Consider the following 24,686-nt stretch of genomic DNA (forward strand, 5'->3'; position numbering starts at 1 on the left):
TATCACACACATTTCACGTAATTAATGAAAATTTTGGAATACCTTTTGATGGTATATTGGGCAGGGATTTCCTAATAAAATATAAATGCAAAATTGATTTCTATTCATACGTTATACATTTTTTCACGCAGGGAAAGGAGATCACTATGCCGTTGCAAGATCGGTTTGAGGAAAAATCGTTCATAATACCATCAAGGTGTCAGGCCGTCAGAAGACTTGATAAGTGGTTGCCAGGAGACCATGTGGCCCTTGGAGAGGAAATTTCACCAGGAGTTTTCTCTTCCAGTACGATTGTCTCCGGCACACCATACATCATGTTCTTAAACACCACTAATAGGGAATTTATTGTAAAAGATTACGAACCAAAATTTGTACCTTTAGATAATTATATAATGCAAAAAGTAGAAAATGATAACAGTAATCTCAAGAAAAATTCAGACAGTGAAACAGATCAAAGAAAAGAAAGATTGTTCAAAGAATTAAAATTAGAAAAAGTCCCAGAATACGCAAAATCCTCAATAAAATCTCTATGTCAAGATTTTATGGATATATTTCATTTAGAGGGAGATCATTTAACATGCAACAATTTTTACAAACAATCAATTAGGCAAACAGGCTCAGAGCCTATTTATGTAAAAAATTACAGAACACCACAATCACAATCCGAGGAAATTTCAAGACAAGTTAATAAAATGTTGGAAGACAAAATTATTGAACCATCGCAATCACCGTTCAATTCACCAATTTTATTGGTACCTAAAAAATCAGGAACGGATGAAAAGAAATGGCGATTGGTGGTAGATTTCAGAAAAGTAAATAAAACAATAATTGCCGATAAATTTCCACTCCCTAGAATAGAAGAAATTTTAGATCAATTAGGTCGTTCTAAATATTTTACTACTCTTGATCTTCAGTCAGGTTTTCATCAAGTAGAGATAGAGTCTAAAGATTTTTCAAGAGAAATAACTGCCTTTACGGCAAATCAAGGACATTTTCAATTTACTAGACTCCCTTTTGGACTAAAAATTAGCCCTAATAGCTTTCAAAGAATGATGAGTTTAGCAATGGCAGGTTTAACTCCAGGATCGGCATTTCTTTATATTGATGACCTTGTAGTATTTGGTGGAAGTTTAAGCCACCACAATAAAAATCTAAAGAAAGTGTTTGAGAGATTACGTCAATACAACCTCAAACTCAATCCATCTAAGTGCACATTTTTACAAACAGAAGTAGTATATTTAGGTCACAAGCTCACTCCTGAAGGTGTATTGCCAGATCCTTCCAAATACAGTGTCATTCAACATTATCCAATTCCCACTAATGCTGATGAGGTGCGTAGATTCGTGGCTTTAGCCAATTATTACAGAAAATTCGTTCCGAATTTTGCAGAAAAGACTGCACCTTTGAACGCCTTGCTCAAGAAAAAAGCAAAATTTATTTGGGATACGCGTTGTCAAAATTCTTTTGAAGGGCTCAAAATGGATCTCATTAGTCCTAGAGTGCTTCAATATCCGGATTTTGAACAAACTTTCGTATTGACGACAGATGCGTCTAATATGGCCGCATCTGCCATACTTTCCCAAGGAGAAATTGGTAGCGACTTGCCTATTTCATTTGCGAGTAAAACCTTTACAAAGGGTGAACGTAATAAATCCACAATAGAAAAAGAACTCACCGCCATTCATTGGGGAGTTCAGCACTACAGGCCGTACCTGTATGGCCGAAAGTTCAAAATATTCACAGATCATAGACCATTGGTTTATCTTTTTAACATGAAAAATCCTTCATCTAAGTTGATGAGGATGCGACTAGATCTTGAAGAATATGATTTTGAGATCATATATAAGCCTGGTAAGAGCAACACCAATGCAGATGCTCTTAGCCGCATTGATGTTGACTCTGAGCTACTCAAAAGCTTATATGTGTTACCCGTTCAAACACGTGGCATGTTAGAACGTATGAAAAGAAATAAAATACAAGATAATGACAAACAAGCTCATCTAGACACTAAGACTGATCACCTTAATGTTTATGATGCGGTTAAAATAGAAGAGATTTCAGGAATTCCGGAATTAATTTTTCACAATGGTGACAATTTATCAAAGAACGCGTTCGTAAAGAAAAATAAAAAAGAATACAAAATATTAATGCCGTCATTATACACAGACATCGCACTAGAGCGGGATCTACTAATGATGGAGCAAAATTGTAAAGGATTAAAAATTGACAAGCTAGCTTTATCCTACAAAAACTACATCTTTCAACATATCACGGTCGAAAGATTCAAAGAAATAAGTATGAAAGTGCTGCAGCACATACAAATTTTGTTATATGAACCACCGGTAGTCATAACAGATAAATCAGTTATTACGAATATCCTTAATCAACATCATTTAAGTCCCACAGGAGGACATGTAGGGCAAAACAGACTATTAAAGAAACTAAAAGAGATTTTTCGATGGAAAGGTATGGGGAAAGACATTGCTGATTTTGTCAAAGCATGTCAGCAATGCCAGAAAAACAAAAGTGGGATTTCTGTAAAAGAACCCATGGTTATAACCAATACCCCTCAAAGTACTTTCGATATTGTGTCGATAGACACCGTAGGTCCTTTTATCAGATCAGACAGTGGAAATAGATATGCGGCATCGTTCCAATGCGAACTGTCAAAGTTCGTATGTACGGTGCCCATACCTGACAAAGAGGCTAACACACTAGCCAGGGCCTTAGTAGAAAACATTCTATTAAAATATGGGTTCGTTGCTCATATAAAGACTGACATGGGAACTGAATTCATCAACGAGGTTTTCCGTAAAGTTGCTGAGATGTTACAGGTGAACAGATTAAACTCTACACCTTATCATCACCAGAGCTTGGGAAGCATTGAAAGATGTCATAAAACCTTGAATGAATTCCTACGTTCCTATGTAAACGAACACACGACAGACTGGGATACATGGCTTCCTTATTTTGACTTTTGCTACAACACTACGCCTACTTGTTCTCATGGTTATACACCATTTCAACTAATTTATGGGAAAAAGGCAAAATTGTTAGAAAATTGGCAAGATAGGAATGTACAACCAATTTATAATTATGACCAATATACAGCAGAATTACAATATAAAATTGAAAGGACGTTAAGATTTGTGAAGGAAAAGTTAAACAAGAACAAGTTAAAGTCAAAATACTATTACGATAATACTTGTTGTGGTGATGCACCCTGTGCAGATTCGGTATGATTCGGTTCGGGATGATTCGGGAGATGTCAGATGAGAAATGTCAGGTGTAAAGGTGAGGTGTAGTGGAATAAACGTGTGAAATAAAAGTGGTCTTTTTATTACCTAGCACAATTGGCGACGAAGGAAAATCAAGGAAAAAGGTAAGCAGTACGGAAATTAAGTGAGAAAATGAAAAAGCACGTATGAAAAAAAAAGATACGAAAACTTTGTGCAACCATGTGCGAAAAAGTGAGGTTAGGTTATTCAACCAGCATGAAAAATTAATTTTAGTGGTATTTTTAATGTAAATTCTGACTCCTGACCCCCTAGAAGAGGATCAGGAGTGATAATTAATTGTGAATTAGAGAAATGAATACATGAATATAAAAATTTTGACAATTTTGTGCACCACGGAAAGTTTCCGGAAAGCTTGTAAGATCACAAGCTGGGCAAACAGAATGCACAAAATTGGCAGGGTTCTGTGGGAATGAACTAAAATGATACTGCCAGAAAGAGAGAAAGATTAAAAAGGCAGGATTCATTAGAAAAATGAATGAAAATGAGACTGCCAGAAGTTGAGAAAATTTAGCAACAGGATTCAGGAAAGAATGAATGGAAATGAGACTGTTGGTAGAGAAATTAAGCGATAGGATTCATGAAAGAATGAATGAAAATGAAACTATCAATACTAAGAAAATGAAAAAAGATTGGAAATTAAGTGATAGGATTCATGAAAGAATGAATGAAATGAGACTATCAATAAAATGAATTGAAAGAAAAAGCAATAAGTAGGGAAGAAATTAATGATTTTCTTCTCTTCTTTTACAGAAATTGACAAAGAAAAGATCATGGATCATGGGAATCAATACAATGTACCGCCATTCAAACGGTCATTGTTGTCCCCAAATGAGAATCGGAAGAATTGGGAGACGTTCAAGAGGGGATTCCTCAGTGTTGCACTGGCAACAGCAGAGACAGATAAGAAGAAACTAAAAGGTGAGTTTAAAGAAAGGCCTATGAGCCGAAAAAAATGTTATAAGAATGACTATTATTTAAGGGATGCTGCTTGCGTATGGTGGTCCAGACCTACGAGAGGTATTCTACCAAATCCCGGGTGCAGATATACCCGGAGATGACGATAATGATCCGTACAAAATTGCGTTGAAAAAGCTGGATGAGCATTTTGCACCAAAGAGACACGATTCCTATGAGAGGCAAATGTTTTGGTCTCTCATGCCAGAACCAGAAGAATCATTGGAACAGGTGATTCTGAGGGCAATGCATCAAGCCGAGAAGTGTGTCTTTGAATCGGAGAAGTGCGACGCAAAAACCAGCGCAAAGATAGACAAGATCATAATGTTGTGTCCGGAAGAGTTGAAGCAGAAAATCATGGCTAAACCGAATTATGATTTGGATGTGTTGCTTCAGTATATACACGCATACCAAGCAGCTAAAGCTCAAGCAAAGGAAATGAGCAAACAGTCGAGTACGATTGGTGAAGGTTCAGGCTCGAATCTGGAGAAGAGTGACCTCAATGCGGTACAAGAGAAGAAACAGAAGTATGGAGGGAGACCGAAAGCTCAGGCAGGGCATTTCAACACAAAAGATGAATGTTCTCGTTGTGGTAGATCCGGGCACACGGCGAAAGATCCAAATTGCCCAGCCATGGAGAAAACTTGTGCCAAATGTAACATCAAAGGGCATTTTGCAAGGAAATGTCGCACTCGACGAGCACAAAACCTCAAACGGTCAAATGCAGAAGACGCATCAACTCCCAAATCGAAGATTGCAAAAGTGAATCATGTGAGTGAAGAGAATGATTCAGAAGAGGAGGATGGAAACGATGGATTTATATTCAATGTGGGGGATGGTGATGAATACATCTGGTGCAAGGTTGGTGGCATTTTGATTGAGATGCTAATTGATTCTGGTTCCACTCACAACATTATTGGAGAGAACACGTGGAAGTACTTGAAGAAGAGTGGGATATTTGCCCAGAATATGACGAAATCTGTCACCAAACAGCTGAAGGCATATGCACAGTCGAGTCCCTTGGAAATTCTGGGATCGTTTGAAGCAGAAGTAGTGATTCAGGATGTTAATGGGGAGTTAAAAAGCACGGCGACATTTTATGTTGTTAAAGGGGGATCTCAGCCACTCTTGGGCAAGGCAACAGCCAAGGCCTTGGGAGTTTTGATGTTGGGATTGCCAAGTAAGCAACATAGTGGTATTTGCGCTGTGCAAGCTCAACAGGGATCCAAACCATTTCCCAAAATCCGTGGAATTAGTCTGATGATTCCCATTGATGAAGATGTCACGCCAGTAAATCAACATGCAAGACGGCCACCCATCGCTCTTCTCAGTAAAGTTGAGGAGAAGTTAGATGAATTGCTGAAGGCGGATATAATTGAGCCAGTGGAGGGTCCCAGTGATTGGGTGTCTCCTGTGGTGGTACTCCCCAAGGATAATGGTGACATTCGATTGTGCATCGACATGAGACAAGCCAACAAAGCTGTGAGGCGCGAGAACCACATCATGCCGACATTTGAGGATTTTTTGCCTCAATTGACGAAGGCAAAATTTTTCTCGAGGCTTGATGTGAAGAATGCATTCCATCAGATAGAGTTGAATCCTGCTTGCAGAAAGATTACAACATTCATCACCCACAAGGGAATGTTCAGGTATGAAGAGTAATATTAAATAATGGACAAGAGATTAATAAAAATTTGAGGAATATTTATGAGTTGTTATTTATTTGTGAGACAGGTTCAAAAGATTGATGTTTGGCATATCTTGTGCCCCGGAGATCTTCCAAAAGACGATGGAGCAAATATTGTCAGGATGTAGTAACACCCTGAATTATATTGATGACATCGTTGTCTTTGGGTCGTCGGAGGAGGAACATGATAGATCCCTACAGGAGGTTCTGAAGACACTAAAGGAACATGGAGTACTGTTGAATCAGGAGAAATGTGTTTTTAAGGTGCGCCAGTTGGAATTTTTGGGACACCAATTGTCTGAAAAGGGTATAAATCCTACTGAGAGCAAAGTTGAGGCGATTCGGAAGTTTCGATCTCCAAAGTCCAAGGAAGAACTGCGAAGCTTTCTCGGGTTGGTAACATATGTGAGTCGGTTCCTACCAGATTGCTCTACTGTCACACACACTCTGAGATTATTGCTCAATAAGGATACCTTATTTGAGTGGAAGGAGATCCACGAGAAGGCATTTCAAGCTGTGAAGGAGATGATGAGCAATGCGGAAACTCTCAGTTACTTTGACAATAGATTGCTCACCAGGGTTGTCGCGGACGCTTCTCCAGTTGCTCTTGGTGCTGTTTTGATACAAATTGACAGCAGCAATGAGGATAAAATACATATTATTGCTTACGCTAGCAAAAGTTTGTCGGATACAGAGCGGCGATATTGTCAGACTGAGCGTGAAGCATTGGCATTGGTGTGGGCAGTTGAAAAATTCAGTGTCTATTTGATTGGACGAGTGTTTGAACTGGTTACAGATCACAAACCACTTGAGATTATTTTCAAACCGACCACCAAACCCTGTGCGAGAATTGAAAGGTGGCTTCTAAGGCTGCAATCCTTCAGGTTCAAAGTAATCTACAAGAAAGGATCCATGAACATTGCTGATTCTCTTTCACGGTTGACGGAAAGCAGGGATTCGAAAGGGTTTGATAAGGAGGATAAATTCTTTATCAGAGCAGTCATTGAATCAGCAGCCATTGACATTTCGGAGATTGAGGAAGCTTCCAGGAATGACACGGAGTTCCATGTGGTACGTCAGTGTTTGGAAACGGATCAATGGCACGCGCCTGAAGTGAAATTGTACCAACATTTCAAGATGGAACTCAGCTGCATCGGAGATATTCTCATCAGAGGAACAAAAGTTGTGGTACCTACCTCTTTGAGGCAACGTATGCTGCAACTTGCTCACGAAGGACATCCAGGAGAAACCACGATGAAACGCCGATTGAGAGATAGAGTGTGGTGGCCTGGAATGGACACAGAGGTAACTAAGTTTGTGAGGAGCTGCAAAGGATGTCAGTTGGTGTCTACTCCGTCCAAACCGGAACCGATGGTACGCAGGCAGCTTCCACAAGGACCCTGGATTGATATAGCAGTAGATTTCATGGGACCTCTACCTACTGGAGAATATCTGTTCGTCATTGTCGACTACTTCAGTCGTTATAAAGAAGTAGAAGTTATGATGAAGATTACTGCTAAGGAAACAATCAGGCGGTTGGAGAGAATTTTCGTGAGAATGGGTTACCCTAGAACAATAACGCTGGACAATGCCAAACAATTCCTCAGTGAAGAGTTTGAGACCTTCTGCAAACAGCGAGCTATCACCGTGAACAGAACGATACCTTACTGGCCACAGCAGAATGGGGAAGTGGAACGCCAAAATAGATCGTTGGTGAAGCGCTTAAAAATCAGTCAGGCATTGAAACGTGATTGGAAGAGTGATTTGCAAGAATATCTTCTAATGTATTATACGACGCCTCATGCTACTACCGGAAAAACCCCAACAGAACTCTGTTTTGGACGTACCATTCGGGGTAAGATTCCTGCATTGAGTGATGTCTCTACAATGCCTCCCAGCTCTGACTTCAGAGACCAAGATCGAATTTCAAAAGGAAAAGGAAAGGAAAGGGAGGACAAAAAGAGAGGTGCGAGGCCAGCGGAGCTTGAGTTGGGAGATCGCGTACTCATGAGAAACCTGCTTCCCGGAAACAAACTGAGTACCACGTTTGACCCCACGGAATTCGTCGTTCTAGAAAAGAAGGGATCTGCGGTGGTCATCGAGGACCCGGAATCCGGACGGCGTCTCCAGCGCAACGTGGCACACTTGAAGAGAGCCACACCACCTGAGGAGGGTGACAGTGACGAAGCTGAGTCTGAATCTGTGGGGACTGGGACTCCGACATCGGTGGAATGCCATGGCAACACCGACCAGGAGATCCCCGCTCCACAAACCCAAACAGCAACACGCAACAGACCCACTAGGAAGAAGAAGAAGCCCCAGAGATTGGAATACCGGGAGCTGGGGGGATCGCATCCCAAACATGGAGAAAAGGAGGGATGTGGTGATGCACCCTGTGCAGATTCGGTATGATTCGGTTCGGGATGATTCGGGAGATGTCAGATGAGAAATGTCAGGTGTAAAGGTGAGGTGTAGTGGAATAAACGTGTGAAATAAAAGTGGTCTTTTTATTACCTAGCACACTTGTAATTCAGCAGATTTCAAAATTGGAGATAAAGTTTGGCTGAAAGCGCAAACTGGAAGTAAATTGGAACCTTTATATAAAGGACCATTTGAAATTGTAAGAAGAGATGGAGTTAATTCGATGATTAAAAATTCATCCACTAATAAGACCAAAATAGTTCATAACAATATGTTAAAATCATGTACTTAAAACTACAGTAATACAAAATAATAAAATAAAAATTATAATAAATAATAGTAACAATAAATAATGAAAAAATAATAATAATGGGAATAAATAAAATTAAAAAGTATAATAAAAAAAACATATATAAATAGTATATATAATATAAATAAATAAATAAATATGATATAAATATAACAGTTATAAATTTAACTAGACTAGAACATTTATTGCAAAGAAAACTAAATACCTAGCATATGTAGAACATTTATTGCAAAGAATGAAACAAAATTTTAAAATTTATCTAGAACATATATTGCAAAAAAAAAAAAAAAAAAAAAAAAAAAAAAAAAGGAGGAGAAGGAGAGATGAAACAAAAGGAGGAAGGTGTAGCATATGCATTATGTTATTGCTTATGCGTATGTTTAATGTAAATGAATGGTATGATTTTATGAAATAAATACGAAGTGACGACAGTCACATTCGAACCACAGAGTAATGAACATTCTTGTTTTCATACGACTACGCTACAAAGGAAAAATTAAAACGTCCCTAATTTAGCTACTGCGAAATAATTTAATTCCTTGTTTAATTTTTTAAGTAGAATCAAGCTCTTAAATTAACTAAAAAGTTCTAAATAATTTTCTTCGTTAGAATTGCAGAATATTTTACAAAGAATTTTATTCATTGGGTCGTATTCAGCGACCAAGAAATTCTTGAAATCGTTGAAATTTCAGAATAAATTCTTTGGATTTAAAAAATTTCTTCGTCGCAGAATAGGACCCATTGTTCAAATTTTTTTTAGGAAGAATCAAGTTCTTCATTTAACTACGAAGTTCTAAAGAAGTTTCTTTCAGGATTTTTTTGGGAATTACCGAATATTTTACAAAGACAACAATAAGACAATTTCGTAAGAAAGAGATCTTAAAGAAAATCTTGATGACTCTTTATAATAATTTAAAAAAAACTCTATTAAATTCTTTAAAGAAAAATTATCTAAATCCCAAATATTCACTTTAGAACATTCCCAAATAGCTCCATAAAAAAAGCATTTTACATGAGTTTCTAATCCACAACATGATCCCCTCTGTCATTTTACGAGGTAACGTAATACCATCTTACAGTGCATAATCGAAAAGAAAATCAATGATGCTTGAAGGAAAAGCTCCCCCGAAAGGCTGGCAATTGAGATTTCCCTCAAGTGGGAAAATTTCTGCAACTCTTGGCAAACTTTACATGCCAAGAAGCCCCTTAATTTGCATGAAGAATCCTCGTTGAGCTCGATATGGCGCTAAACTTCTTCTTATTCTCCTTCCAGGTCACGGAGCAAACTATATGAGAGGCTGAGGACCAAAATGTTGTTCTATTAGGTATGTATCTACTGCATAAATATATAGGTAATTTAACGTGCCATTTTGCATCATATCTCATTCCACTACAAATACTCTTTCGCGGAAAATGCGCGAAATTTTTCCACACGAAAACCCCGGAAGAAATTCTCTGCATTGAATATTTTATATGGTGTACATTTCGTGGGGAGATCAATAATTCACTAGAGAAGGATTTTTTTTATCATGTACGCCCCCACACCCCCATCGCAGTGTAGTCTTGTGCTAATAAATTCAATCTCTCTTCATTGGAAAGCCATGGAAAATTGTAATATATGCAAATTGAAACAAGAATCTCACACTCTCTTAAAGCGCGGGAGCTTTTTATTGATTGTGTGTTATGTGGAACTTTTGGGCTGTGAGGTGGCACGCGTGTTATCTAAAGAGATACAATGTAAACAGAAGAAGCTTCTTCGGCATGCCACGAAGAAGAATTCCCCCTGTGGGTGGCTCAATTGTGATTATAATTAAATTTTAATCAATGAATTCCCCCTTCTTACCTTTAACGGATATTCCCGTACAAGTCCAACACACCCTCCAACTGCCAAAATCAAAAAGAAGAGAATTCTGGGGGTGGACTCACACAAGGGGGGGGGGGGTGAGGGAGGGGAGGTGAAACACGCGCTAAATAACATCATGCAATGCTATAATGTAATTTTTATGTAAGCTAAGGAGAAAGGGGATGAGAACACCGTATACTCTTCTCCCTCGTTGATTCGGGTACACTCAAGAGAAGAAAATCATGAGAGGTGGGTAGGGGGGTGGGGTGTAAGGAAAATGCTGTAGAATCAATAAATAAAAGAAGAAAATTCGCAAACAAAGCAAACAACAATCAATCATCGAGAGGAGCTTTCTCCATACTTATGCAAAGACACACGCTTCTTTGGTATTCAAGAGCTTTGTTGAGCTTTTCGCAGATTTCTTCACAGAAGCCGCACGAAAAATAGGGCATCCATTGAGGAAGGATTACTTGAGGGGTGAAATAGAAAGACCAAAAAAAATATTTGGCATCCTTTTAGATGGTCTTTTTGAAGGGAAAAAAATAAATTGCGTTGTCTTTGGAAGATTTTTTTATTCATTTATAAAAGAATTGTTGAAAATTATATACAATGACTTTTTTTATATATATTTTTTTACTTTTCTGTCATGTATTCAGAATTTTTAAAATTCAGGAAAGTATCTTTCAAGAAATTTTAAAGTTCTTTTAAGAAATTTAATAAGTAAATGAAAGTTTCATGAAATTTTCATTTAAATCGTTAAAATCAGAAACTTTTATCACTCTGGATGGGTTAAAAAGCTTTTTCGTACACTGATCTCACCCCTGCTTGAACTCCACCGAGACATGGCGAATAGTTCATTGAATCCTAAAGTGTGTGGCGGGATGTCTTGTGGTGGTAACATGGCAGAGAAGGCAATTGTGTGGCATTACTTTTGCAAAATTCGCCGCAATATCAATCAAACAGTTGAGCGTTTTCAATTTGTAAAGGAACGTCTGTGGCGTGGAAAACACAACACTTGATATCAATCGTATGTCAATATATATAACCGAAGAATTTCTCACACAAAATTGTATGTGTCTAAGCAGAATAATAAAAACAATCATCGCGATATGAAGGAAATGAAGCGTTTCAATTACAGCCAAAAGATTCGTTTTTATTGTGGAGGCCCCATTCCGAATCAAGAGGCATTCTCTTTGATTTGCCGCACAATGTTTTTTTTTTTACTTCTTCTTCATCAAGAGGGAACCACTTGAGAAGTCAGGCGGGGGGCACACGCATATTTTCACACAGACAACGTATTTTTCCCGCGAGGAAAATCACTCAACATTTCCTCGCAAATCCCGCATTTTTTTCGGGGGCAATAAGGCTATTGTGGTGGATAAAAGAGCGTGCTGGCTGTGACAGTGTGTGCCAAAAATCCACGAAGAGAATCCCAGTGTTTGAGGAAAAGTGATTAGCATTAATTCACCATTTCTCACAACGGAATTGGCGCCAATAAACATCACCATTTAAGATAAAAAAAATTCGATATGAAGCCATCGAAACAAGACGGTAGAAGAGAAAATATGTCCCTCTATCGTGGGTATGTTCATTGTGACCAAAAATAAAGCACAAAAAGTGCCGACATAAGACTACAGTTTTTTTTTACAAGCTGTGGGCAGTTTCATTGAAATATTTCCAAAATTTCCATGAAGAAAAAAGCAACGAATGATTTTTTTTAATGAGTTAGAAATTTGCATAAATGTCATAGAACTTCTCATGTGATTGACAGTTTCCGGAAACTTTTTCTGAATGTTCTTTTTTACGTAGAAATTTAAATAGCTGGCATCAATCCAAATATTTCTAATGGTGCGAATATTTTTTGATATGTACAATGTCATTAATATTGCTCTTAGTTTGACATTAAATTCATATTCTTATTTTTATTTAAAAATTCGGAAAATTTCGCGGTAATTATTCCGGAACAGATTTAACGTAATATTCGTTCTGTCAAAATGACACAAAATGTAAAAAGTATATAGTCGAATACAACGATTTTTCTTTCTAAAATTTTTTATTAAATAATTCGGAAAACATAATAACTATTCCGGAAAAGTTTAACGTAATTTCTCTACCGTCAAAATTTAGATTGTCAAATAACAGATTAATTGCAAAAATGTGAAAAGGAGAAAGTGTAAAGCCACCGATCAAAAAATTACAATTAAAATCAATTAATTACGATCGGCCCAAACAAACGAAAAAAGAAGAAGAAGAAAACATTCAAAGAAGAAACGAATGTCACAAATGACAGCTAAATTTTCGGAATAACCCATTGACAATATTTCATTGAAATGAAATTTTCCCCGTGAAAATTTCACGAAATATTGATGCATCTATTGAATTTTTAAAAAATTTACCTAAATGTTACCCAATTTAACAAAGCAAATAAACAAAAACAAACTACCATTTTATCAGCAATTTGTATTCAGAATGACATAAATCTCATGAGCAAAATTCGAAATTAAAAACTTTCGAGTGCCACTTGAAAAGTTCTACGGTGTAGGGAAAACTTTTCGTTACGAGAACTTTCCCCACATATATACCAATTAATTTTCCCGAAGGATTTTGGGGATGAAACTCACGGTAAATGCAGCCCTTCGTGTGGGTGGGAAATGTTCCCAAAAAACCCATCTGTGACACACCTCAAGTGCACAGAAATTTTTTTTAATGACAAGACGGCGAGAGTGGGGGAAAGAGACGCCATTAAAACGACAATTTCTCAATATTTGGCTGTTAATTTTGCATATTCCGCGCATGTTATTCAATATTCAACCAATTAATTCCACCTTTTCGAAGACTTTTTCTCTGCCATCACACGCTGCTTGGGTGTATTAAATTTCCTTCATATTTTAACTACTAAATATTTTGACAGCAATTTAAGAAACTTATTTATGTGGCCTCTGATTTTTTTCTCCTCCACTTCTGTCCATCTCTTTCTCTGCCCCGCGTGCCTTTTTTTTTATTCTCGAAGTCTTGTTACATTCTCAGTTGGTCTCAAAATTATTAATGGGTCGTCGGCACTGAATTGAAAATGTTTGTCTGTTATATTGTGTGTTTTTATTAATTCTCTTTTTTTCCACTCATACTCCAAGGTGATTAGGAGCGACACGTTGTTGTTTGTTGTTTATGATTTATGTCATTTTATAATGTTAAAAACATTCTTGTGATTTAACAACGCGCGCACATCTTTGTAACATTTCAATTTCAACTGCTAACGGTTAACATATTTTTTTATTAAAATCACTACGTCATTTCTACTTTTTTGTTCTTAAAAATGTATGAAACATTCACGCTAATGTTTCATACATTCTATCACTAGGATTAGTTGAGAAGATCTGTCAAAATTTTATTAAAAAATGCAAATAATTACATAATTTTTGCATTTTTGTCCCTTTGAATTTGTGAAACATTCACTCCAATGTTTCATTCATTTTTTACTACAGAATTTTTTTATTTTATTTACTAAAGGGCTGCAAGTATAGCTGATGATCCCGTGATTACAGAAATAACTGGAAAAATCTGGCTGATTTGTTCAAAAATGCAAACAGTGACGTCAACGTTGTATTCTTCCCTCTAAATGTGCAAAACATTCACTCTGATGTTTCATTTTGTTTTTTTTTTTTGCAAGAGAATTAACTAGAAAAATTTGGCAGATTTGTTTTCCCTCTAAATGTGTGAAACATTCGTGCCAATGTTTCATCAATGACTTATAACGTTGATGATATATTTCAAATATTTTCCGTTGATCTCTTCGCTGAAATTAGGGAAAAAAATCAAACCTCCTACGTCAGAAAATATCAAAACAATGACACTGCGTATAGCGTTAAAGCTCCTTGACTTCTTGCACAGTGTTAAAGTAGCTCTCCAAGCGCGACTTTGGTGCTCGCCTATCATTTATGGAGAATATAATTAATCAACGTCATTTACATCGTCATAACGATGAATTAAAGGCACACAAAAAGAAGTGTGTGTTCCCTTTTTTTTCATTCACGCGGACAAGACGAAGATCGAAGACAAGAAAACCACAGACAAGGGTGAAAAGACAAAGGCTGGTTGGGTAGGAAGACAAGAAAAAAAAATTTTTAATAAATTACTTTTAAATTCAATCACTCTTGAGATTGAGAATGAATTAATTAAATTTGGCGCTATAATTCTCCGCGCTGTGTGCACCGAGAAATTCCTCGGTGGTATAAATGATATACAATATAATGAATTATTTAAGGTGGAGTGTTGCTTTTTTGCAATTTAAATAAAAATATTTTAAAGACAAATAGGGGTAACTGGGGTAAAATGGTGAATCGGGAAAAAAATTAAATTCAATATCTCATGAAATACATTGTCCTAATCATTCTCATTCAGTTAACAGGTGCTTCTTACACCTCTTAATAATCCCAGAAAGCTTTAGTCATGTAGAACGAATACTTTGGATTTTATTGAGGAAAATAATTTTCCGATGTCTAAAGTTACTTTTACCACCTTACCATATTTCAATTCTTACCATCTTATTCTGTGTAATAAATTATGAAAATGCATTTTTTCAATAAAGCAATTATTGCTGAACACAAACCTATTCTGATTTTTTCCAGAAATTTTCCGAGTTTTCTATTATAAAGTTTTCACTAAAAGGTAGCACTTGGGGCAAGACGGTGAATATTTTTTGGGGTAAAATGGTGAAAAATTTGCCTCCTTCCACTCATATAGTGTTTTCTCTCTCTACAATCTATTTTACTATTGACGCGTAATGGAATAATCGCCCAAAATTTTCGCCCTACAAAATCAATGTTTTTATTCCATTCAATTCTTCACAGATAATATGTATTAGGTAGATTAGGTAATATAAACAATTAATTAAGTCGAAATAATGTTTTTTTCGTAATTTTTCTTAAAAAATTTCTCCTTATTAAATAAATTATTATATTGATTTTGCTACCAAAGTAGCTACGAGTATGAAATTCCTTGTCCGCTGGGTTTTTGTTGCACACAGATCTGACGGGAAGTTGTAGAAAACAAACAAATGGAAGTGCTTTTCGACAAAATTTGTGTTTTATCAATTTTATAGGACTAAAAAGTGAATAATCATTACGAAACGCAGTGAAATCTCTCAATCGAAACAGGTATGTTTATCCCAGAGCAAATCAATAACCTCTCAGACATGGATTTTCAAAGAAAAACGCATTTGAAAATCATTCACCATTTTACCCCAGGATTTTTGGAACAGGCAAATACGGAAGGGTTTGGAAAATGGCCTGAAAAAGCATTTTCCCGTTGAGATAGAGAGAAAACGTCTGAGACAAAGTTGTAGCCCGGAAAATTTGCTATAAGATAGTTGTCATGGGAAATCTCAAATATTTCCATGGAACTCAGGAAAAATTATCTCCCAAAAATTCACCGAATTACCCCAGGTTCCCCTACCTGAAATTCTCAACAAGACTCCACCACGAGATATGAAGCCACATGCACGATTCCGGAGTTTCTGCTTCATTCTCCTTCTTTTTCTTTACCTCATCGGTTAATCGTGCACCTTCACACAATTTAATTTCCACACAGGAAAATAAACAGGTATATATGGGGGCCTTTTCAGATCACAATTTCACGTGATTGAGCGTGTAATCTCCGTGACAAAAGGGAGACACAAGAATGAAAAATGGACGTAACAATCGCCTAAGCACAATGCAACCACTAGATACTTTCTTTTGACAACTTTGGCTTTTTGAAAGAAAATTGAAAATAGACGAAGAACTCACTTTGGGAGTTTTTTTCTTAAATCAAATGTTTAATCTGAGATTAAAAGATTAATTGAAAAATCATTTCTCTATTCGGAAAATTCGTCAAATATTCTTTCAAGTCTTTCAATTCTTGAGCTTGTTCTCTCAATATTTCCTTCTCAACATTATGAAAAAACTGCAAATAAAAAAACTATTTAATTGCCTCTCGCTTTTTGCATTTCCGTGGAATTTTCTCACCCACTTATGTTGATAAGCGAATGAAAGAAAAAATTCCATCAACAACTACAATTTAAGATTAAGAACAGTGAGTCACTTGAGAAAATTCAGAATTGCGTGAGAAAGTTGAGCAAGTCCTCACATATAAATCACCCAATCGATCAGACTTAAGTCTTCGGTGTCTCAAGGCATACCCTGAAAAGCATAAGAGGGTTCCTTTCGTGACTTTCAGCATCTCACACAGGTCTCATTTTCTCTTTTGCCTGCCTCTTGAGGTGGAAAAGCAAACACACGAAATTTGCAACTAAAAAAAAGTGCACGAAAGCTCCTCCACCCCCACCCCCCTCATGTATTTTCTGTCCACCTCCATCCACGTTCTTTTCTCGTTGAATATTTAACACCGCAGAGTCAACCAAGTCGTAAATTGTACAATCAACACAAGGCATCAGCGGACCACGAAGAGTCGTTACACACAAAAAAATACGCCATATTGGAGAATTAATGCGAAGAAGACGAAAAAAAAAGCTCCCAATTACACTGAAAAAAAAGTCGTGCTTTTTTGTCCACCAGCCACTATCTCATGTTTCTAATCATGTGTCAATTAAAATTTACACACGATGGAGAGGAAAAAAAAACAGTCAAACATGGCCCAAGAAGAGACCGAAAGTGTATAGTCAAATGGTTCGGAGTATCTCAAATTGACTGGAGAATTCCATGTTGCTGGTGTAGAACAGCCCACGGATGAGGAGAAAGCCTCGGGGACAAAAAAAATGTGTGACCACGAGCAGGTTTTTCTATCTTCAATCTAGTATAGACCTCCACTTGATACGAAAGGTGTGGTCCAAAGTGGCGGGAAATATGTTTTTTTTTAGTAAAATTAAACGTAAATTTTTTGAATAGTAATGACAGGTGTCAAGAGTTTACACTTGTCAGTATTTAAGTTGTGTCACATTGACAGCTGTCATGTTTCAATTTTTTTTTAATTGACAAATAACCCGGATATGTTCATTGCAATCATTGTCCTCTATTCACTTACTTCAAATTAAACTAACTTTTCATAATATAATTATGAATCTGTCAAAAAATATCCTCTGTCACTGAAATAAAAACAAGAAAATTCAATTAGATTAAAATACCAATTAGAATTCTTTTTTCTTAAATGAAATCTTTTGTTTTTTTTTAAATTTAAAAATTAATGACAAAAGATTTGACAATTCTGGTTTGACTTTGTTGACTGTCAAATTCATTTAACGTTTGTCTCCTAAGTTCTTCCTAAGATAACTTTGAGGCTGAAATTTTGTCGCTGACGAACACTGGGAAAAGTAACTGAAGAAGAACAAAAAGTAATGTTTTTTTTCTCACTAGAGGGCCACAGTACAACTACAGAGACATCTAGTTTGAAATTTAAATTATTCAAAAAATGACAAACTATAACGTTAAAAAAAATTAAAAATCATTTACGCCACTTTGACTCACATCTTACCTGCTAATTCTCTCGAAAAACGTCTAAAGTTGGGTGAGAAAAGAAGACAAAGTGAAATAGAGAGAGGGAGACTAAGAAAAGAGAAGAGAAAAAACCTGAAAACAAGGTAATATTTAATTAATTGCCGATAAACAAACATTAAACATTAGTCGTTGGGCGATACCCATAAACAAGGTCCCAATGAGGATGGTTTGTGGATGGTGTGGAGGAAGGTAGATGGGAAGAAGAGAAGGGCACCTCTGGCCATAACTCAAACGCATGGTGCACCACACGGAGCCAATTTACATACAACTGCCTCCATCTCCCCTTGATGGCTAGGGAAGACACGCGAAAACTGCACACAGGGAGATCAGTCTCATGGTGGAGAGATCCTCTTGTTGAGATTTAGTCATACCACCACAACCCATACATGACTGCCCGGTGTCCTCTTCTTCATCCTCACATCATCTTTCATTCCATCCGCGACGCTTTGGTTCGTCGACCAATAAATTAAATGCGCTGCATATGCAATTGCAGATGGAATGTTCTTGGACGTCTTTTTTTTCTCTCCCTCTCTTCCTCCTCCTTTTCCCAACCAAAGCGCGATGTGATCACTTCAATCCCGTGTCTTGTCTTTGCTCTCATACGAGCACTCCTCATCCTCTCCATCCCACATTACCATAATTAATTATTCATGCGCGACAGTACACCGAGAGTTGCACGAGAAGGAAGGCCTTTACCAGAAATAGTCACCACAACTGCATCACAAGACTGTTACCATTCACCTCTTCCTTCCCTGAATACAGAGGGGCTGGTGTTGAATGGGGAAATCTCATAGAACAGGGGTCAGGCCCCCGGGATTGGTGAAAAAATTTTATTTGAAAAAAGAAAAAGAAAAATTCGTTAAGACAGAAATTCTTTTTCTCTCATCTTTGTATTTTTCTTCAAATTGATTCCAATTGCGAGATCAAAGAAACGCATTTATATACTTCTTTCTCCTCCACCACCTCCGTACAATTAAAAGTGTCTTGTTAGACATCTTGTTTGACGTACGAGATTCACCTTTCTTCATCCCACAACCCGCGCGAACGCGCGAAAAAAAAACGATTCATGGCTAAAGCGTGTGCTTTGGGGAGCAGTGTGGAAGAAGAAAAAAAAATACCTCCGAGTCACGTTCATCATCAACATCATCATCGAATGGTCAGAAGCACGGTGTGTGAAGTCGATAAATAAACAAAAGTCAACAAGAAAAATAATACACGAAGAAGTGAAAAACTCTCAAAAGATGCAGAAGAAGAACGAGGTGGCTCACACTGTGTGGACCCCATACACAGCGCGCACACACCTGAGCTCTCGCAATGGTTGGTACTCCCTTTAAATCATCTCTTTCGCCATGCCTTGTTAGCCATTAAACTGCCATGAGTTGGTTATTATTTGGCGCTGCTTCGCCTCATGGTACTCCCCGCGAACAGCATCACGGTGTATTTGACGAACTGAAATAATTAATTGGACATGTCCACAAGGCACGAAAAATCTCCCTCTTGGAGAACTCGCGCAACTTGCAGCCTATAAGAGAAAAAAATCCCAGCAGAACCACAGGAAGTTTACAATGTCCAACATGATTGAGAAAAAAATGAACGCCTGAAGAATAAGGAGATATAAACTCAAGATGGAGTCAAGGGGCAGGAATCTGAGGTCAAATTTTCTTTGTAATACTCACAAAAGATTTGAGATTTCTTAAGAAATACTTAAGTTTTCTTAAGATTTCAATAAAAAAAAAACTTAGGTTTTCTTAAGAAACTTTAAATATTTTTTTGTCAGGTTAAATCGGTCTGAATTCAATTTTTCGATGTTTTTTCCTGATCGTCTTCAGGTATAAAAATCCGTAAATTTTAAGTCTGTCTGACTTATGAATTTCATGCAGTAATATTTGATCGAATTTATGAATATTCTCTACGTATTTGTGATATTTCCCAAAATAACATAGAAAACTTAAAATTGGGACAATGTTAATCCAAATTACCTATAAACATAGAATTTTCTATTGTTTTTTTTTCGTTCTTAATTGTTCCTTTTCCTGATTTTTTTTTAAATCAAAATATCCGAGAAACTTATTGTATTAAAATATACATAGAATATATAGGATGAAAAAAACATCGAATTGGTATATGAGAATAATTCAATTCAAATTTTACGAAAGTAGCCCTAACTAATTGAGTTCATACACTCCAAACGAATTTGCTTCTCTGGAAACCTCAAAAACATTTATAAAAAAACATAGAAAATAATTTTCTATATCCTATTGTGTTTAACTGAGGACGTTGATCCTTAAAACTACGACGCCCGAAGGCGCAAAAAGATGCAACCGAAATATTAAACATATTGTCAAAAACAATATAAAATGTCGAAAGAAATAAAAAAAAACATAGAAAAACAAAAATGTTTTTTTATATCGTCAGATTTTAGATTAAATTTTTTTTGCTTAGGTTTTTGTATGTATTTTGTCTTCATTCTATGTTTACAATTTTCTATGTTTTTGTTTTTATATCAGATGCGTTAATTCTAAAATCATGAATGTTTATTAGACAAATTAGGAAAGCTCTTTTTAAGCCTTAAGACTTGAAACAAAAAATACGATTTAACCAATTTCCATTGGACTTTTTTTATCAGTGTATTTGAAAAGCTATTTTTGGGTGAAAAAAAAAGAGAATAAGAAAGTCAACTCATAAGATTTTTTCTGTTATAGGTAATTAATTGTTGTACAAAATTTTGTTTTAATTTACCCGAACAGAACGAACATGGAATTTTTATATTCGTGTGCCCACCTAAAATGACCATCAAGATGCTGCAGAACACGAGGGGCTTTTTTTGAGACAGAGAGAAAATCTTACGGTCCACTGTGGATCATTTCATTAGCATATAATCTTCAGGTTGAATATGAAATTTTATAAACAAACAGCAAATTCGTGATTATGTTAATGACTCATACATTGATCATTAAACAGTGTAAGGAGGTTGATAAGGGAATTGTACATTTTTGTTCTCTGTGGGCAACTCTTTCGCAGTCTCCTCCATTTTCCGTGACTTCGTGTTGTATATAATGGAAAGGAGAAAAAAAAAGGAAAAATTACCAAGATGCACGCCAAAAGAGAAGTTTGTTCATTGAAATTCCTTGCAAAGGCCAGGGGAATGGTTGCAGCAAACGCTACAATGTTCTCATATCGTATCATCACCATCCGTATATGCCTTTTTTTCTTGTCTTCACCATACCCGCGTGTTTCTTCCCTTTCGTGCAATATCGCGAATGCCGATAAAAGCAAAAGCACGGTAGTTGCGAAGCATTGGAGACTATGAAACTGCTCTTGGAATTGAAATTTATAGAGTCTCCTCTCTCCCTGAGAATTGGAAACAAGTTGCTGGGGCGCAAAGATTAAAAAAGGAAACATCCCAGGGAACGACTTGCGGGAACCGGAGACTTGGGATTTTATATATTTTCGCGTGAAAATCGATCTGAAAGAGGAACATGTCACTGAAACACGTGAGATCCCTTAGAGGTGATTGTGCGATACATAGCTCCGTGGAGAGGATGCGAGTGTGGTAAATTAATGAGATTTCCTTGCATTTTGGACATTCACGGATGCGATCGTATCTACTACGTCTTTGTTGTGCGGGTGCACGCATACACTAAACTACTTAAATACCCCTTAAGGACTCTCTGCAATTGCTGAGCTTAAATCCTTTCTTTTTTTTTCTTTAATAAAAATTAATATACTTTTATACCCTCTACTTGGAAGAGAACGAAAAAATCACTAAGGAATCAACGATAATTTTTCTCTCAGTGAGATGGTCCAAGAAGATATTTCAATTTTCCACCATGATTATACGGACCATTAAAAAATCTCATAGCTTTTTCTGGGGCCTCACTCCATGTGATTGATTGTTGGCATTTTATTTTTTTCTTCTTCTCCAACAGAGAATGAAGAAAAAACAATTTACAACAAAAAGAAAAATCAATAAAAATACTATGAGGTGCTTTTTTCGTGTACAAATCACTCTGCGTAAGATGGAAGGAAAAATTCACGAGTAAAATGGCTTTTTTTGTATCCATTTATTATTAAATATTCAAATTGAAGTCCCAAGAAAAAAAATCACACAAACATTCCTTTTCTTTTTCAATAATCGCCGCAATTAATTCCAAAATTATGGCAATTTCTTTTTACCTCAACTCACACGTCTCCCGTCATCCCGCCAACAACGTGAAAACGACCACGAAAATCAACAAAGTAAATACAAGAAAATAATTATAATGAAGCAGAAAACACCTTGTTGTTAGTAAAGCTGAGGAGGTAGAAAAAAAAGAGAATGAAAAAAGTGATTTTTCTCTTCCTCTTTCTCTCCGGGGTCTCGCATGCTGTTCCTCGCATACGGCGGGAGGCTGATTAGTAAGGGGCTGCTTGCTAATATTTGTTGATCCTGTTTTTTATTTGTTGTGCCCTTTTGGCGGGAGAGAATTTTTAGCAACAGATGGTAGATTTTTTTAAAATATATTTAATATTAATAAAAAGTTTATTAGTAGTTTGTAGTTATTTTTAAAAAATTGAACAGGTCCTGTCAAAATTGACAGTTGTAGTTTACTTACAGATGGCATAATTTCAATATAACTTTTCCTTCTATTGAAATTTCTTTCTAATATTATAATAAAATCCGTACTGTTCTCCGGTAATGTTCAGTAAAATGTGAAGCATAATTGTTGTCAAAGTGCAGTCAAAATGACAGTAGAAGTGACAGTTTGGCTTGCTTACTGTCTGATGGCAGAAATTATAATGTCACTACTGTATCAATGAAAAGTGAAAAGTTTTCCTTACATTGAAGTGAGTTTTTGATATTCAATGAAAATTCCATATAATTCTCTGAATAATATTTGTTTTCAAAATACTGTCAAAATGACAGTAGAATTGACAGTTCTGCTACTTCCACCTATGTACTGATTTTATATAACGGAATTTTTAAAGTTAAATCACAAATAATATAAAATTTTCTAAATTACAAATTTCAAAATTGAGATTTTGACATATCACTGACAAGAATTTTATGTCAATGTCACCTATCCCATATATCTGTCATTTATGCCTCTTCTGTCAAAATATGTAATTTTAAACATATTCTAATAATATTTTGGAGAATAAAAATAATTTCCCAGAATCTTGCATTTTTCTTGCAAATAAAATAAAATAATATCTAAGCATTATTTTCTCACCAATTGTCAACCCCTCTGGGTACACCACGCATGTATATTTACATAGCCTTATTATTCACGTATTTTCTGCCTCGTTCACAGTCAGACCAAAATATAATTTCAATTTTTATCCATCCAATTGACGGGGGTAAAGGGAGTGCGGATAGGAACGTAAGAGAAACAAGTTCCAAAGGCATATATGTATACCCCACACAGAAGAATACCATGCAAAGTTGAGGAAAAGAGAAGAAGAAAAAACAACCTTTTTTTCTCAACCCGAAGTTCTGGATGAGGAAAAAAAGAAGCATCCTGAAAACATCTTAAATGGTTTATAAGATTTTTTGGAGTGGAGAAAAAAGTATGGGTGTGTGTGTGTAGCTTGGGAACCCCCTGAAGTGCGAGATGTTCGAAAATGTTTAGGACCATTTTTCATTGTGCCCCGAAAAGCCAAAAACAAACCTTCAAGCCAGCAGAAATATCACCGCTGCAGCACACCGAAGATCTCGCTCTAGGAGATTTTCTTGGGGAGATAGCGCACCCAAACGATGTCTCCGAATGGCTGCAGAGGAATGCCATTGCATTGGGTGCAAGAGTAAACACAAAGTGTGGTCAAACAGATTGCACGAACACGAAACTCCTCCACTTTACCAATGTGCATTGTCTCAGGATGGCCCCCGGGGGAGAAGGAGAAATTCTCTTGAGATATTAAATTAAAATCCATTGAGATAGTTTAATCTTCTTATAGACTTTTCGGTTGATTTGCCGAAGAGATTTTTGGGAAAATAAAAAGAATAAATCAGGATAGCAAAAGCTTTGGGAGAGAAGAATTTTTCAGAATGCAATATAAAATAAATTCTAATTCTAAGTAGAATAAAATCAGCAATAAAAAAGAAAACTTGGATTTTTTTTTAATCTTTCAGCAATTTAGTCTTTATATTCTTTTTAGTCATTAAAAGCTTCCTTTTGTTCTAAAAAAAATCTGTCTATTTTCTCAGGAAATTCTTATTCTATTTTAAACAAGAAATATTCCGTTTGGAAATCATTGTTTGTCTTTAGCAAAATCTTCTATTCTAGGAGCAAGTTCTTCTAATCTATCAGCAATTTCTTCTATTCTGACAGAAAATTCTTCTATTCTATTAACCAATCCTTCCATTCTGTAAGCTAACTCTTCTATTCTATCAGGAGATTATTTCTGACAGCAAATTCTTGTATTCTATCAGCACATTTAAATATTCTCTTATTTTATTCTTTTAAAAAATTGTTTCTCCCAAAAAATTCTTCTATTCTGTAAGTAAGTTCTTTTATTCTGTTAGCAAATTCTTCTGTCCTTTTAGCAAATTCTTCTAATCTATTCGCAAATCCTTGTATTCTATAAGCAAATTCTTCATGTATTCTGTAAGAAAATCTATTTACTCTTTGAGCAGATTATTCTATTCTATCAGCAAATCCTTATATTCTGTAAGCGAATTTAACTATTCTGTAAGCAAATTCTT

At 36.1% G+C, this 24,686-nt stretch overlaps 2 protein-coding genes across 3 annotated transcripts in view; both read left to right on the forward strand.

The window, feature by feature from the left end:
- The window catches only part of LOC129795513 (frizzled-2), a 55,486-nt gene that overhangs the window by 13,664 nt on the left and 17,136 nt on the right, over positions 1–24,686 (forward strand). Inside the window, exon 2 of the mRNA XM_055836871.1 lies at positions 9,945–9,996. The gene's annotated coding sequence lies outside the window, so the exon portion shown is untranslated. The remainder of the gene's footprint in view (positions 1–9,944; positions 9,997–24,686) is intronic.
- LOC129795522 (uncharacterized protein K02A2.6-like) lies at positions 3,304–5,959 on the forward strand. 2 transcript variants are annotated; one of them, XM_055836885.1, is made up of 3 exons: positions 3,304–3,382; positions 4,050–4,217; positions 4,279–5,959. In XM_055836885.1, the coding sequence occupies exons 2-3, from the start codon at positions 4,070–4,072 to the stop codon at positions 5,913–5,915; spliced, it is 1,785 nt and encodes a 594-aa protein (XP_055692860.1). In that variant the 5' UTR covers positions 3,304–3,382; positions 4,050–4,069; the 3' UTR covers positions 5,916–5,959. The 2 variants fall into 2 exon arrangements, with proteins under 2 accessions (XP_055692860.1, XP_055692859.1); XM_055836884.1 differs by lacking the exon at positions 3,304–3,382 and having other exon boundaries at positions 4,025–4,217.

This window comes from Lutzomyia longipalpis, chromosome 4, assembly GCF_024334085.1.
Source record: "Lutzomyia longipalpis isolate SR_M1_2022 chromosome 4, ASM2433408v1".
Classification (NCBI taxonomy): domain Eukaryota; kingdom Metazoa; phylum Arthropoda; class Insecta; order Diptera; family Psychodidae; genus Lutzomyia; species Lutzomyia longipalpis.

Bases quoted from the DNA above. Each gene is read 5' to 3' on its own strand.
- LOC129795522 (XM_055836884.1), top strand. From the start codon at position 4,025: ATGATTTTCTTCTCTTCTTTTACAGAAATTGACAAAGAAAAGATCATG. The intron at 4,218-4,278 runs GTGAGTTTAAAG...CTATTATTTAAG, and splicing joins AGATAAGAAGAAACTAAAAG to GGATGCTGCTTGCGTATGGT.